This window comes from Scyliorhinus canicula, chromosome 21 (assembly GCF_902713615.1).
Source record: "Scyliorhinus canicula chromosome 21, sScyCan1.1, whole genome shotgun sequence".
Taxonomy (NCBI): Eukaryota; Metazoa; Chordata; class Chondrichthyes; order Carcharhiniformes; family Scyliorhinidae; genus Scyliorhinus; species Scyliorhinus canicula.
The window spans coordinates 41,213,882-41,229,464 of record NC_052166.1 but is presented as its reverse complement, the minus strand read 5'-3'; the positions used below and the strand labels follow the sequence as shown (position 1 = coordinate 41,229,464).

At 46.8% G+C, this 15,583-nt stretch overlaps 1 protein-coding gene across 9 annotated transcripts in view; it reads right to left on the bottom strand.

Annotated features, from left to right (window-relative positions):
- Positions 1 to 15,583, bottom strand: part of LOC119955787 (myomegalin-like) — a 160,412-nt gene that overhangs the window by 42,497 nt on the left and 102,332 nt on the right. For 8 of the 9 annotated variants that reach the window (XM_038782364.1, XM_038782359.1, XM_038782360.1 and 5 more), the window contains 5 exons: positions 12,815 to 13,040; positions 11,395 to 11,511; positions 10,141 to 10,843; positions 7,084 to 7,316; positions 2,051 to 2,102 (listed from right to left, as the gene is read on the bottom strand). In XM_038782364.1, the coding sequence (XP_038638292.1) occupies positions 2,051 to 2,102; positions 7,084 to 7,316; positions 10,141 to 10,843; positions 11,395 to 11,511; positions 12,815 to 13,040 (1,331 nt within the window). The remainder of the gene's footprint in view (positions 1 to 2,050; positions 2,103 to 7,083; positions 7,317 to 10,140; positions 10,844 to 11,394; positions 11,512 to 12,814; positions 13,041 to 15,583) is intronic. The other variant, XM_038782357.1, reaches the window with a different exon arrangement.

The window sequence follows — 15,583 nt, the reverse complement described above, 5'->3', positions numbered from 1 at the left end:
TAATGTGAAAATACCCTAGTTGCCACACTCTGGCTCCTGTACAGGTACACTGAGAGAGAATTCAGAATATCCAATTAACCTAATAAGCACATCTTTCGGGACTTGTGGGAGGAAACTGGAGCACCCAGAGGAAGCCCACGCAGACACAGGCTCCGCACAGACAGTGACCCAAGCTGGGAATCGATTGTGGGACCCTGGCGTTGTGAAGCAGCAGTGTTAACCACTGTGCTACCATGCTGCTCAAATTCAATTTGAACTCCTGAAAATGTTCAGCAATAGGTTTCATTAGAACCTATTTTTTGGAGCTCCCTCAATTAATACTAATCCTAATCTACTCTTGCACTTCAGACTTTCGCTCTCATCTACAGTCAGCTGGATAGCCAATGAATTTTTAACATTTTTGAGGAAATGTTAAATGTATAGTTCAAGCGTGGAATTCTTTTGGCATGTTTCTTCCCTTTACAAAACAAAATTAATATCAAGTGGTTTACCTTTAATTGTAAAGTGACAATCATATATGTAAAAATATAAACGCTACACTGAGGTTCAGAAAGTGATGCATCTTGCATTAGCAATACTGCATTATTTCTAAGACAAAAGTGCTTGGAGAAAAGTTATTTGCTACAGAATTCAATAACAAACGTATCATTAAAGTACAACTAGCTTAAGATTTGGACGATACATTTAATATATTATAATGTTAGAAACCTCATACTAGCATATCTAAAATGATCTTTCCTGAAATGAAGGATGGAGAAACCCAAGAGCAAAAAAGTCTTAAAATTCAAGTGTAACCAAACCTAGTTTAACTACCATCACTGAATTTTATAAAATAATTCAAGGGGATACTTGTTGCTCTCCTTTTGTGATAAATGCAAGATTAATTGTGTGAAGGTCTGTCGTACTACCCTCCCATCACATGTAAGGCTAAGCCTAAGGCTAAGATACATATGTTGGTATTGAATAAAGTGAATCTGTTGCCAACATTTCATGCCATTTGTCTGGAGTCTCTAAAGTTCTGTTTTTTCTAGTTAATTTTGAAATTTGCAGCTAAGAAAGATTGGTGCACTGAGTTAACAAACTGCTGTCTATGACATGGATTTCTTTTGTGACATTGCAACATTCCATGTCTCCAGTCCTTTCAATTTGATTGTGAGCCTAGTGTATTAATGCTGCTTGTGGCTAGCTTTAATCAAATAGGTAAAAAAGTGGATATTGGTAAGTTTGTGAAAATGGCTCTATAATATTCTTTGTTTACTTTCAAAAACATTATCATGCCCGTGGCTTCAAGTTTCGCCAGCAGAGGTGGCAGCCTTGCACCCTCTATTTCCCCCGAAAAGCAGCATTAATACAATAGGTTCACAATCAAAATGAAAGTATTGGAGACATGGAATGTTGCAATATCACAAATGAAATATTTGGACACACAATGGTCCTTTATAAATAGGATTTCTTTTTGTCGTAAAACCAGATAATATTTGCCAAACCATTAATACTTTAGAAAGATTGCAAACGAAACAATGCAAATGACGACAGTCAAGTCTCACTATGTCTATAAATCGAGCAGCGGAGTACCAAAGTCAAACATCTAGGACAAGTGCAATACAAGCAATATTTGAAATTTCAGGTTAGTGGGAAAGGTACTAGTCGGAATTCTCCGGCCATTCGCTGGTGGCAAGATTTTCTGGTCCCGCCGGGAGTGTATCCTACCCACGGGTTACTAGGCGGCATGGGTGTCTTCAATGGAAAATTCCATTGACAAACAGGACGGTAGGGAACCCTGCCGTCAGCGAACGCGCGCCACCAAGAAATACGCAGATGGGGGAACCGGAGAATCCAGCACAATTTCTCCCTTCGAAGTCTCAAAATAATTCATAGCACACTGATCAGCACATCAAGGTCCTTTTCAAACAGGGGAAGCTTACAAATGAGTACTACAGATTAACCGTGATTAATAGCTGGATAACACGTCAAATTGGGAGGAGATAAACTGAATGGAGAACATTGAATCATGTTCTGTGAAAGCTTTGCATCGACATTTTGTCTTTACCTTTGAGAGAAATCAAGAAGTGTGCAGTTTCCATCAGCAGAAGATACATCCCCTGCATAACATAAACAGACAAGGAAACAGAAAATGCAGGTTATTTCAGTGCGTATTTAAATAGTAGTTTAAAAATATTTTTGTTGCCAAGTATAAATTCCTTAAAGCAGCCATTAAAAATAGAATTCTAATTAAGCATGTGTTTATTTATATATATATATATGAGTGTTAATCAAATCAAGTTCAAAATAATTTATAAACTTAACACTTCTCACTGATGACAAAGATTTGATTCTTTTCTATTTTAATAATACTTGCATCAAGAAAACCTCTGGCTGTTAAATTATTTGCTTTACAACAAAAAATATATATACTTTTATTGTAAGGTGACTGCTCCATCCCAGTATTTGCAACGTCATGCTTAGTTAGAATCGACTGCACATTTCTGTGAAAGTCTATTTGAATAATACAGGTTATTTCTTCACCCCTCCTACATGCATTCTGGCTGAGTATGAAGTAACCTTAAATGCTAATGTCAATTTAAAAGGAATCTAATTCCATTCTTTTATGAGCTTAACACCTTTGCAATTAGCTAATGAGCTAGTCCACTGTAAGGTCTTAATTCATTTAACACCTGAAAACATTTGTCACACGCTGCAAACAAATTGGATATCCAACAAAACTGTACAGTTCCACATAAGACGCCATTCCAACGCAAATTGCAAGAAGTATCCCCTCCCAACACTTTGTTTCCACCATACAACCTCATTTGCACATCAAAAGACCTGAATTTTTGCTCGCAGAGTGTGGCAGAGATAGGAGAATTCCTGGCACCATGAAGCACAATCTTTAAAAATGGCTGCCTGGACCGTGGATCTTCGGTGGGGGTGGGTAAAGTGGTAAATTAGTGGTAAATTAGAAGTTCAGGCTGGCAAGCCGGAGGATCTGATGGGGCTGCCGGGTATGGAGACACGATGGGTGAAATTCCTGCCTTGGTGCTCTACCACTTTGTCCAATAATGAAAGAAAGAGTAAAACATAAAACATCCCTCATCCCGCCAATTCATGCCACTTCATGTCCTGTACCTATTCCCTCAGGTCTCTCATATCCTCTATCCCAACCTATACCATTGTGCCCAACCCCCATGGCTCCTTTATCCTCATACCAACTTACGCCCCTATATCCACCTCCCATAGTCCTACATACTTTCTACGGCAATCCATGCTCCTGTATCCACTTCCATGATCCTCATAACCGACATACAACTTAATGCCAATTCATGCCATCCCACAAGCTTCAATTGACCACTCTTTTTCCTGACACACATCATGCCAACTCACCCAGCATTCACCAGACCCATGCAGATATGAGATAAAATAAAGTTCTAAGTATCTATTGCAGGCTTCACTGTTTTGAAAAATACACTAATTTAAAAACAAACATTTTGTACATGTACGTTCCTTTAACATCCATAAAGACTTATAACAACAAGCATTTAATTCCAATTGTGCAATCTCTGATAACACGCACTTGAAGTCATAGGCACTGTAGATTTCTCCCTGCCACCTCCATACAAATTTAAAGGGCAGGACTTCAAAATTCCTTGACAGCTTGATGGTTCCCTTTGAGAGGTGCTTTTATCAAACAGGTCCGCTTGATACTTTTCGACAGGTGCTTTTTAACAGTTAACAGTTCCAATGGGCTTGACAGTTAATGCATTTTATGTGCATTCATGCCCAATCCTTTTTGGAAATGTTTTTATTAAATTAACATTTTATACAAAATAAGAAAATATACAAACAAAAAACCCTTAACTAAATAAAACCCCAAACAAATCTCCAATACAACCTTCCAACCCGTGAAACAACACAAACAAAAAGAAACCACTTATTTACTCCCCCCCCCCCCCAAACAGCTAACAGTGACCCATTCTCTGAAATACAATATAAATGGCTGCCATCTCCGGTAGAACCCTTCAATTGACCCCATGCGGTATAGTTGACCTTCTCGAGGTGCAAAAACTCCATCAAATCCCCATGCCACACTGAGGCACCAGGGGGGTGTTGCCAAACTCCAACTCAGCAGGATACGTCTCTGCGCCACCAAGAAGGCGCAGGCAAGGATCCGCCCCCACACACATCCAAAGCTCTGGCACATCTGTATATCCCAAAAATAGCTTCCAGAGGGTAAGGCTCTAGCTCAATATTAAGATCGCTGACATGTTGAAAAAAGGCCTCTAAAAACCCACCAACTTAGAGCAGGACACAAACATGTGCGTGTCTGGTGTGAAGGCCCCTTTGAGCAGCACTTGCACCAATCCTCCACCCCTTCAAAAAAAAACTCATCGTAGCCTTAATGAGGTGGGTTTGAAATACTTCCTTTAGCTGGACAATGCTCAGTCTTGCACATGATAAAGTGGCATTTACCCTCCTCAGCCCCTCACTCCACACCTTTTCCGACAGTATTGGCCCCAACTCCTTCCCCATTTAGGTTTCACCCCTTTCACTGAGCTCAATTCTTCCCCTTCGATCTGCTCATAAATGCTGGATGCACTGCCCTCCTCTGACCAGAGGAGAGAATCCTCTCTGATAACGGTGATGGTGGCACCACCGGGAAATCCAAAAAAAAACCCTCTAACGAAGCTTCCCACCTGGAGGTACCTAAACATGTCTGAGCCTAACAGCCCCAATTTCTCTTTCAACTCCTCAAGGTTGGCAAACCGCCTCCCCAAAAATAAATCACCCAAACTCTCCAGCCATCTTTCTCTCCATACACCAAATGTGGCATGTAGCCATGCCAGCTCAAACAGGTGGTTAGTAGCACAAATGGGATCCAGCCTCGAAGCTGCCCCCAACTTAAAATGCTGGCGGAGTTGCCTCTATATCTTTAATGTGAACACCACCACTGGGTGCATGGAGCACCTTGCTGGCACCATTGGAAGTGCCACTGTTACCAATGCCCCCAAACCTGTCCCCTACATGATCCTGACTCCATCTGAATCCAGAGAGGTCCCCGCACCACCCCAACACCTTCTCCACGTTGGCGCCCAATAATAGTGCAGCAAATTTGGCAGCGCTAGACCCCCCTGCCTGTCTCTCCCTCTGGAGAACCCCTATCCGAATCCTTGGCGCCTTAATAAAACCGGAAATAAAAAGCTCGATCCTTCAGAAAAAAGACTTGGGCAGGAACACCGGTTGACACCAAAATAAAAACACAAATCTCGGCAAGCTGATCATCGTAACTCGGCCTACCAACGATAACGGGACTAGCCTTAACTCTACTCACCAAGCTTATATAATTCAACTTCTGAAGCCACGCCCAATCCCTCGACATCTGGATGCCTAGGTATCGCAAATTAGTCCCCTCCAACTGATCCTCATGCCTCGACAAGGCCTCCTCCATGCCCCTCAGCTCCTCATGCTCCTTCACTGCTTTGATCATCTTGCCCAGCTGCTCCCCTATCAGGCCCAATGCCTCCTCGATGGCGGCTACGAGCAACTCTTTAATCTCCTTCTCGTCACTCAAAATGACCATCCATCTGCCTGCCAAACATCTCCAACTCCTGCGCATTCACCCCAGGCAGAGTCTCTAATGGGATGGGTGCGGCCATCTCTGCCATCTTTTCTCCCCATATTTCTTTGTCGTGCTACCAGCGGGGGTTTCTTTTTCGTGCCGACTTATGACACTCTTCTGTCGCCTTTCGTTCTCCACAATAACCTACTGTGTTGGAACCCAAAATCTCCCCCATAAACAGGCAAAAGGGATCAAAGTACCGGGACCCTGGCAGGAGGCACTTTTCATGCGCTGCTTTCACATGCCATCACTGAAATTTTCGGCCTAATTTTAATACTTCCAAATGTCACCTGACCTCCCTCAAAAGTGCCCAGGAACCAGATTCAAAAAGATACCCCACTCCTCCAAAGGGAGTACCCTGGTTGTCCAAATGAACCCACAAAGTTCAAAGCTGCTCTTCCCAGCTCTATTCTGCAAATTTAGGGTTTCCCACATCTGGCCCACCAAATCCAACTTCAGTGCATATAGTTGATGATTTAAATAGTCAGCTGCCTCCATAAACTGTGCATGCACGAACCGCGAACCACCGCCATTCCCACTCCTATGAAAACAGGAAGTGCCACATGTGGGGTGGGACTCATAATATTCAGGCAGTTCCTCAATTCTCCGTCTTATGACTAAAATCTAGGCCAAAATCTTCTCCGAACCAGGAAAATCTGTCAGCGTTTTTGAAAGTTATTCATCAATATATTTAGGAGGTTGGAAGGGGCTAATTAATACAGCTGAAAATGTGTTTATCTCAAAATTTAAGCATTTTAAATCATTGTATCGTAAACATACTGTAAACATACTGAAAAGGACATAAAAATATGCAAAACATTATTTTCTAGTTTGTTCCCTATTAGGTTTTAAAGGTCATTTATTTCAAAACCCTTCAAGAAAGGTATCCATTCGTGTCCTTGTGTCCAAAAATTCCAGCTTAAATTGTTGAAGCCTTCTGGAAGGCCTACTGGCAAGTGCAATTCATGGAAATGCCAAATGATGACTAATTTTGTCTTGCGTCAGGTCGCTCAATCAGGCACTGAGTGCCTTTGAACAAGGGATTAATTGCCCACATAAGGGCCTCAATTAGCAGCCCAGCAGGAAGTTTCGACCACGAGCCTTAACACCCTGGATTTAATTTGGTAGACGCAGGAAGGTGGCAGGGTCCTCACCCAACATCCTCCAGCTGGATTAAATGCTCCCCAGCCTCCAAACAAGGGAGGGAGACATTAAATCATTTTCTTTATCATGTCAGAAATTTGTTTCACGGAGCTAATCTAGTGGTCAGCATCTGCAACTACAACACAACAGCTGACAAAAAAAATGGGAAATGTTGCTGGAAAAGCACAGCGTTACACAGGAAGTCCTGACGGCGAACAGAAAACGTGTGTCCATACCAGATTTGAATATGTAGGGAGATGAATGTTCAGCCAAATAAATTTCCTTTCAAACTATGATTTCAGCTGTAATTTTTCTAGTGAGCTTACCGCCATCAAACTTGTTCTCGAGCGTTCTCACCAGCTCTAAGCTCTGGTTTAGCTGGTCACGAAAAGCTTCCCCAACATAATAATCAACGTCACTGGCCTGCAGCAGCTCCTCAAAGGCTTTGGTAAGATCCACCAGGGTCTGGTGGTGCAAAGTGCAGACAGTAAAGCTTTCTTTAATTTGCTGTCGGAGGTGTGAGAGCTCCCTTGCTTGTGACTGCACCAACGAATCGTACCTAAATAAAACAGAACAAAATGAGTCAGTTAGTTCCCTATGTTTTAATTGCATCTTCTGCTGTGGATACAATAATTAAATCAAGCATTATTTTATATTTCTGCAAAACAGATTTTTAACATAAGCAATTCTCATGAAGGTTATTTCCCTGTTGGGATATTGCCAGTTATTGCAGGTATACACAGAGTTGCTATCCCAGTGAACAAAAGGAAAATACCGTACATGCTGGAAATTGGAAGAAAAATCTGAGAACACTGAGATGATAGGCAGGTCTTTGGATTCTGCCTGATCTGCTGAAACGCTCATGGTTTCAATTTTAGCTGCAGCCACAATGTTCTATTTTTACAGTTGCCTGTTCATCCCTTTAATTTCGGAAATCACTTTAAACGTAGAATCTATGGGGATACTTTTAACTCCCAATACCAGTTCCAATTGGGTCTGTTGGAATTAAAAATGCAAAATGTGTCAAATCTGACCTAAAGCTGCCTTGAACCAGCCCATTGCTGGTTTTAGCGGGAGTCATATGATCGACTAATCTTCTTCCAGGAGGCTGGCCAGCTGTTGAAACCTTTCAAACAGGCCATCTATCCTCATTTTATTTCGATATTGAAACTCATGTTGGCTGGCGTTCCCAGGTCTCGCGATACCAAGCAGGTATATAGAAGTGAGAAAGATGTGGGGGGGGGGGGGGGGGGGGGGGGGGAGGATTCTCCGCCAAATGACGGGGCAGGCCGTAACAGCACCGAGGAGTGGCGTGAACCACTCCGGCATCGGGCCGCCCGGAAGGTGGGGAATCCTCCGCTGCTTCAGGGGATAGGCTGGCGCCGACAGTGTTGACGCCGCGCCAACCGGTGCCGAAGGGCTTCCGCTGGCCTGTGCAAGTTGGCGCATGCGTGGGAGCGCCAGCATGTGCTGACATCAACCCAGCGCATGCGCAGGGGGGTTCTTCTCTGCGCTGTCCATGGTGGACTGTTACACCAACTGGCGCGGAGGGAAAGAGTGCTCCCACGCAGAGGCCCGCCCTCGGATCAGTGGACCCCGACCCCAATCGCAGGCGGAGGATCGGTGCAGCTTTTGCATCGTTTTTTCTGGCGTAAAACGCCACTGTTCCCACGCTGGTGTCGGCACTTACGGCGGAATTCTCAGCAAGACCCGACGCCGTCGTGAAACCTGGAGAGGTTCACGACAGCGTCGGAAGCCTCTCCCGGCCCCCTATTCTCCCCTACCCGGAGGGATAGGCGAGCCGTATCGGGAAACTCGGCGGCCGGGCCTTGTCCCTGGCTTCAAGGCCCGGGGCGCCAAGAATGACGCTGAGGTGGAGCCTAATGACGTCAGCCGCGCATGCGTGGGTTGGACAGCTCAAACCCGCGCATGCGCGGTTGCCGTCTTTCCCCTCAGCCGCCCCGCAAGACGTGGCGGCTTGATCTTGCGGGGCGGCAGAGGGGAAAGAGTGCGTCCCCTTGAGACACCGGCCCAACGATCGGTGGGCTCCGATCACGGGCCAGTCCCCTCCCGAGCACGGTCGTGGTGCTCGATCCCCGATCCGCCCCCCCTAGGCCCCACACTTACCTGATAAACGGCGGCCCGCGTTTCTCCGAGCAGCGTGTCGGAAAACTGGGCACGCCATTTGGGGGGTGGGGGGGTGGGAGAATAGCGGGAGGTGCGGGAGCGGATCTCCCGCTATTCTCCCACCCACCGTGGTTGCGGAGAATCGCGGCCTTAGTCTTCAAATCGGAGAATCCAGACCCTGACCTTGCATGCTCTCAAATATTCAGGACAACCACATTTCTTGTTTCCCTGACTATAATTTCTCCTCTCCATCGCTGGCGGATTGCACTTTGGTAAATATCAGGGTCTATATTTTAATCACATGTTAATTTCTCAAAGTTATGCTAACATTTCATCTCAAGATTAAGCAATAAACAAAAATAAAATATAAGTTGCAGTGAATACACAGGCTTGGGTGTTAGCTTCCAAATTAGGAGGACAGAGTCCAGACAGCTCTTACCTCCATGAATCGGAGCTGGTGGCGTCCCACCATTCCTGGTGGGACGCCACCGTGATGGGCCGAAGTCCCGCCGCTGACAGGCCTCTCCCGCCGGCGGGAATCAAAACACCAACCTGACCGGCAGGATTGGCGGCGCGGGCGGGCTCCGGGGTCCTGGGGGGGCAATCTGACTCCAGGGGGTGCCCCAACGGTGGCCTGGCCTGTGATCGGGCCCCACCAATCGGCGGGCGGGCCTGTGCCGTGGGGGCACTCTTTTTCTTCCGCCTCCGCCATGGTGAAGGCCCCCCTCCCCTGCATCAGCAGCCGGCGAAGTCCTTTCGGCCCCGGCTGGCATGGCGCCAAAGGCCGTTCACGCCAGCCGGTGGAGTGGGAACCACTGGCGCAGGCTTGGCCCCTCAATGTGAGGGCTTGGCCCCTAAAGGTGCGGAATTCCGCACCTTTTGGGGCGGCCCGACGCCGGAGTGGTTCACGCCACTCCGGGACCCTCCGCCCCACTGGGTAGGGGAGAAGCCCGGTCCTGAAGTTTTATGCTGGAAACTCAAATCTTCACACCAATATTTTCCCAAGAAAATCTCTTGGTTTACCAATATTAACAAGGTGTATGAACGTGCAATCTGTAATTATGCTTGGGACTGCACAGCACTGGCAAAGTTGCTCTTATTAACTATCCCTAGTTACAATTTGCCATAGTGAGATATAAATTTATAGCTGCATATCCTGATTCATAACTATACTATCAAAACAGAAGCAATCTGCATGGAAAATTTAAAAAACTGAGTACAACTACTGGTATTTACAATGTATTAAAACAATTTACTTTTGAACTGGTGATGGTGCGGCCAACTTGGTTTGAAGATGATTCAGCTGATCCTGAAGCTCCTCATTCCTTGCCTTCTCTTGCTGCAACTGATCTTCCAGTTGTTCCATTTGTTCCTTTAACTTCTGCAGTTGTCCATCCTGGGAATAGATAGATACCAGCCAGTCTCCTTTCTCACTCTGGCTTCCAAAATCCAGACTCGGTGATCTTGACGCATGATCTGAAAGACTTCCAATTTTTTGGGTGGGTTGAACAGATAGATCTGAAGACTGTATGGAATGTCTCCTCCGACTATGGTTACTATCATCATCCTTTTGAATAGAATCCAATGAGTGTCCTTCATATGAACCTCTCATTGTAGCTTGGTGGCTATGGTCTGAGACAGTCAGCTGATCACTGGAGAGAGAGTTTTTACGCATGCAAGTCTGCAGATGCCGAATAACTTTCTGGTACTTCTCAATTTGTTCCTTTAGCTCAGCAATTTGAAGTTTGAGCTCATTCACATCATTTGTCTGTCCATAGTCATCAAATACATCAAGATTCTTCAAGCTGATTTTGGGTGAAATCAAACTCGGTGAACTCGGGTATGAAGTTGATGAGATTGTGTCAAGATTTTCCATGGAAAAGAAACGGCGATTTAATTTAAGTAAGGAGGGAATGGCTGAGTCACCAGAGTGATGGCCTGCTAAATGACTGGCAGTGTCTGGGGGAAGAAAATTCAAATGTTAAAGAAATGCTTTTATTATTAATGCCATCTGTTTAGTCTTATTCTGGGATTTTGAAGGACACGAATTAAGAGAAGCACGAAGCTTCTCTGCTCCATGCAACAGCCACCACTAATCCCAATAAATTGAAACAATGGAGACAAGACTTACAAAAAGCATAGTGGTTGAAAGCAGTAGAATAAACATGCAGAAATTGAAGACAAAATTTGCTGTGCCGATTTATTATTTTCAGATCAGAGACCTTGTTGTGTGATTGTGCAGCTAGGGGATGTGGCTGAAAATATATTCATTTCATTCACCTAGAGTTGGCACTTAGTCAGCCGAGTTAAATGTCAGTAGCTCAGCCACTTGAATGATCGTGTTACTCAGTTATGTATTGGACTTAACAAGCTACTGAACTGAAAACAATTAGCACATTTTAGCATGGAATGAGAAAAAAGTTAATAACATGTGCTTTGTTGAAAATAAAGCAGTCCTTTCCCTCATGCTTCCTGAGCATTAGTTAGAGCTCTGCGCTCATGCCATCTACCTGGGCTACTGCTCTCATCCCTGTCCGCATCATTTTCACTTTTTCCACAGGTTTCATAACCAAGGTCCTGAACATCCACTTGGACCTCTTTATCATCTCGTTTTAAAGATGATTCAGCTACAGAAAAAAAAATAAGGACAAAAGCAAAGTTCATAACACAGAAAGCTGAAGCAAAATAGCGAGAACTAGTTGCCGGCTCAAAATTCCAGAAGCAAGCCTTACAAACAAAGAAAAACATGAAGCAACAAATATAACGATCTTTCATTCCAATACATTTCCAGTCCCACCATCCTGTTGTTTCTGAGGAGATAAAGAGGAACTTAAATTTTATTCAAGATTAGCATCACTGTTTGTGATATATGCATTTGTGGAAAAAGGCAAGTAAATGCAGTTCACCATGTAATTTGACATGTCTTGCATTCCTTTTTCATTCTAAAGACCACCGCAAAAAATGGAAGAAACCATTAGATATTCTTGACAAATAGCAGGCCCCATTTAAATTCAAACTTCTGTCAACCCAGAACCCCATTTAGCAGCAGGACGGGAAGGTCGTCCACAAGTATTCCCGACTCAGACCTAATAGGGAAGAGGCAGGAAGACTGTTGGGTGTCTGCCCAGAACCGTCCTGCCAGATAAAATGCTCCTGCACCTCCAAGCTCGCCTCGGGAGAGGCATTAAATTCTGCACCTTGTGTGCAAGTTATTGTAATGCTGAAATGAAGTACTTGCCAACTTTTGGCACGGTGTTCTTTCTCAAGCCCTGACCAAAGGTTCACATTCCAATGAAATGGATTTCTAACTGATTTTCCAAATTCCTCCCTTATTCTACTCATGTCTTACCGGCAATGTTGATCAGAAAACCTCTTCTGTTAAATTTGATCAAATCTACGGATTACATGGAAGTTGCCAGATTTCATCTCACATTTGAAGTATGTTCTCACATTACAAATAAAAGAGCTCACCATAAAAAAATCAAGCTGGCTACAGAGATTCAGCAATGATATTGTTGCCTGGTGGTATCTGCTCTGTTGTTGCTTGTGGCAGCAAGGTAGCTAGAGTCAGAGCTGGAGAGTTGCGTAGGGTCCTGGATGCCATTATTCCACTTTTCTTTCTGCAATTAATAATCCTGGCCTGTGTCTTTCACAGCTGCTACATATGAATTGGCCTGTTTATAACCCAGTAGGCTCACCACAAAAATCAAGGGAAATCAAAATGGTGTTTAAAAATATAGCTAGAACAGTAACCACTGCTTCAAAAATATAGCACTTTGACGCCTATCCAAGTTAAAGCAATTTTTGACACAATGAGCCGACCTATTGTACAACTGGGCGTGGGAGAGGTACATAAAATTTACATAATTTTGAAATGCTGAATAATGCTTTTGGACAACTACTCTTTACAAATAATGTTGAGCTACTTACCATGCAACGGAATACAATGAAGCTTTAATTTCTCTGCCTGGCTGACAAGCGTTGCCTCGGCTGCATACAACTTACTCTGCAACCGTTTGTAGTCTTTCAATACTGCCCTCAACTGATCAGTGTGTTGATGGTCAGAAGGAATATCTTGGCTAGAGGCGGCAGTGCTCATGTTGCTGACTGACTTTGGTCGCCTTAGTGGGACAGGAAGGCGAGACCGAGTATTGGTCTGAATAAAATAAATGAATTAGGGCTTTTATCAATAGCAAAGTGAAACCAAACTTTCAAACATATTTCAGAACCTATAGTATTTTTTGTATTTGATTATATGTAGGAAATTGTAAAAATGTACTCTTCAATGTATGGGTTACTACTTCACTTGGTCTGATTTATTACAGATACATGGGGCACGATTCTCCGCTCCCCATGCCACGCCGCCCTGGCACCCCCCGCAATTCCTCCCCACCCCAAAATGGCGTGTCGCGTTTTGCGACTTGCCACTCGGAGAATCGGCGCTCGCCGTTTTTCCCGGCGACCGGCGATTCTCTGGCCCGGATGGGCCGAGCGGCCTGACGACCCCGATGGGTTCACGCCGGCAGCAACCAGGTGTGGAACAGCGCACGACAGGTAAGTGTGGGGCGGAGAGAGGATCGAGCACCACCGGCGTGCTCGTGAGGGGACTGACCCGCGATCGGTGCCCACCGATCGTCGGGCCGGCGTCTCTAAGAGACGCACTCTTTCCCCTCCGCCGCCCCGCAAGATCAAGCCGCCACGTCTTGCGGGGCAGCGGAGGGGAACACGGCAACCGCGCATGCGCGGGTTGGAGCCGGTCAACCTGGGCATGCGCGGCTGACGTCACTTAGGCGCTGCCGGCCGCGTCTTTCTCGTCGCGCCGCTTTGACGCAAGCGTCAAGGCCCGGCGGCCGAGTTTCCCGCAACGCCCGGGGGGGAGAATAGGGGGTGAGGAGCGGCCTCCGACGCCGGAGTGAAACACTCCGGGTTTCACTCTGGCGTCGGCACTCAGAATTTTGCCCATGAAAACAGCAGGGATAACCAAAAAGATAATGTCCACAGCAGGGACAGCCACAAAGATAATGGGGGCGATTCTCCGCACTCACGACGGTGCGGAGAATAGCGGGGTTCGTAAATTTTTACGGCCACGCTGGTCTGCCGCCCTCCCGCTATTCTCCCCCCCCCCTCACGCCCGCCTCCCGACACGTAACAAAACGGCGGGCAGCGATTCTCAGCTGGCCGATGGGCCGAATTCCAAGCCCTTTACGAACGTTTTTAGGAACATCAAACACACCTGGTCTGACCGTTTGTAAAAGCGGCCGTAAAGTCGCGATCTGAGGAACCATGGCACCGATTGGCACGGCAGTACCACGGCTGTGCCAAGGGTGCCATGGGCCCGCGATCGGTGGGCACCGATCGCGGGCAGCGGGTACTTACCCCACACACTCTTTATCCTTCCGCCGCCCCGCTGTATCCATTCGCGGGGCAGCTGAGGGGCATACCGGCCCACGCATGCGCATGTTTCATGCAAATGCGTGATGACGTCATCCGCGCATGCGGTTGGAGTCTTCCAATCCGCGCATGCGCGGCTGATGTCATGTGACGCGTCAGCCGTCGCAAACTCTGGCAAGTGGGCTTAACGAAATTCGTTAAGCCCGCGATGCCGGAGTTCACGGCCGCGGCATGCTAGCCCCGACCGGGGACCAGAATCGGTTCCCGGTCGGGGGGGCGGAGGCTGGCGTCAAACCCGCCCGTTTTTGACGCCAGCCTCACGATTTCTCCCGGGTTCGGAGAATCACGCCCAATGTTCCTTCGAATCCCGACAGTGCAGAAGGAGGCTATTGGGCCCATCGAGTCTGCAGCAATCCTCTGAATGAGCAGCCTACCTAGGTCCACCCCACCGCCCTATCCCCACCAAACCTGCACATCTCTGGACAGTGGGAGGAAATCAGAGCATCAGGAGGAAACCAACGCAGACACAGGGAGAACATGCAAATTCCACACAGTCACCCATGGCCGGAATTGAAACCCACTCCCAAAGCAACAATTCAGCTTCACGTCTCTGGAGATGAGCACTCCATGTGGAGCATTAGCAAACAAACGAGAAACTGCAGTGCTTATATTGACCAACTATGAATTAACATTTGCCACAAAATCATTACTGTAAAAGTGACAGTTGCCTCTTAGCTACACTTTTAACTAGGTTGCAAACTCCAACACCACATTCAAGAGTATCAGATGCAGGCCAGAATAATACAATATTGCAAGAATGTTATCTGAATAGGATCAGGGGCTGGATTCAGGGAGAATCCGGAGAATCGCCGGGGGGGGAAGGGCGGGGCGATCTGGCCCCGGGGGGTGCCCCCACGGTGGCCTGGCCCGTGATCGGAGCCCACCAATCGGCAGGCGGGTCTGTGCCGTGGGGGCACTATTTTCCTTCCGCGTTGGCCATAGCCTTCACGATGGTCGACGCGGAAGTGACCCCTCCCCTGCGCATGCGCGGGGATGACGTCAGCAGCTGCTGACACTCCGGCACATGCGCGGACTTCCGCCGGCCGGCGAAGTCCCTTCGGCCCCGGCTGGCGTGGCGCTAAAGGCCTTTCCCGCCGGGGCGCCAACCACTCCGGCGCAGGCCTAGCCCCTCAAGGTTAGGGCTTGGCCTCTAAAGGTGGGGAGAAATCCGCACCTTTGGGGCGGCCCGACGCCGGAGTGGTTCATGCCACTCCATCCCGCCGCGACCCCCCGCCCCGCCGGGTAGGG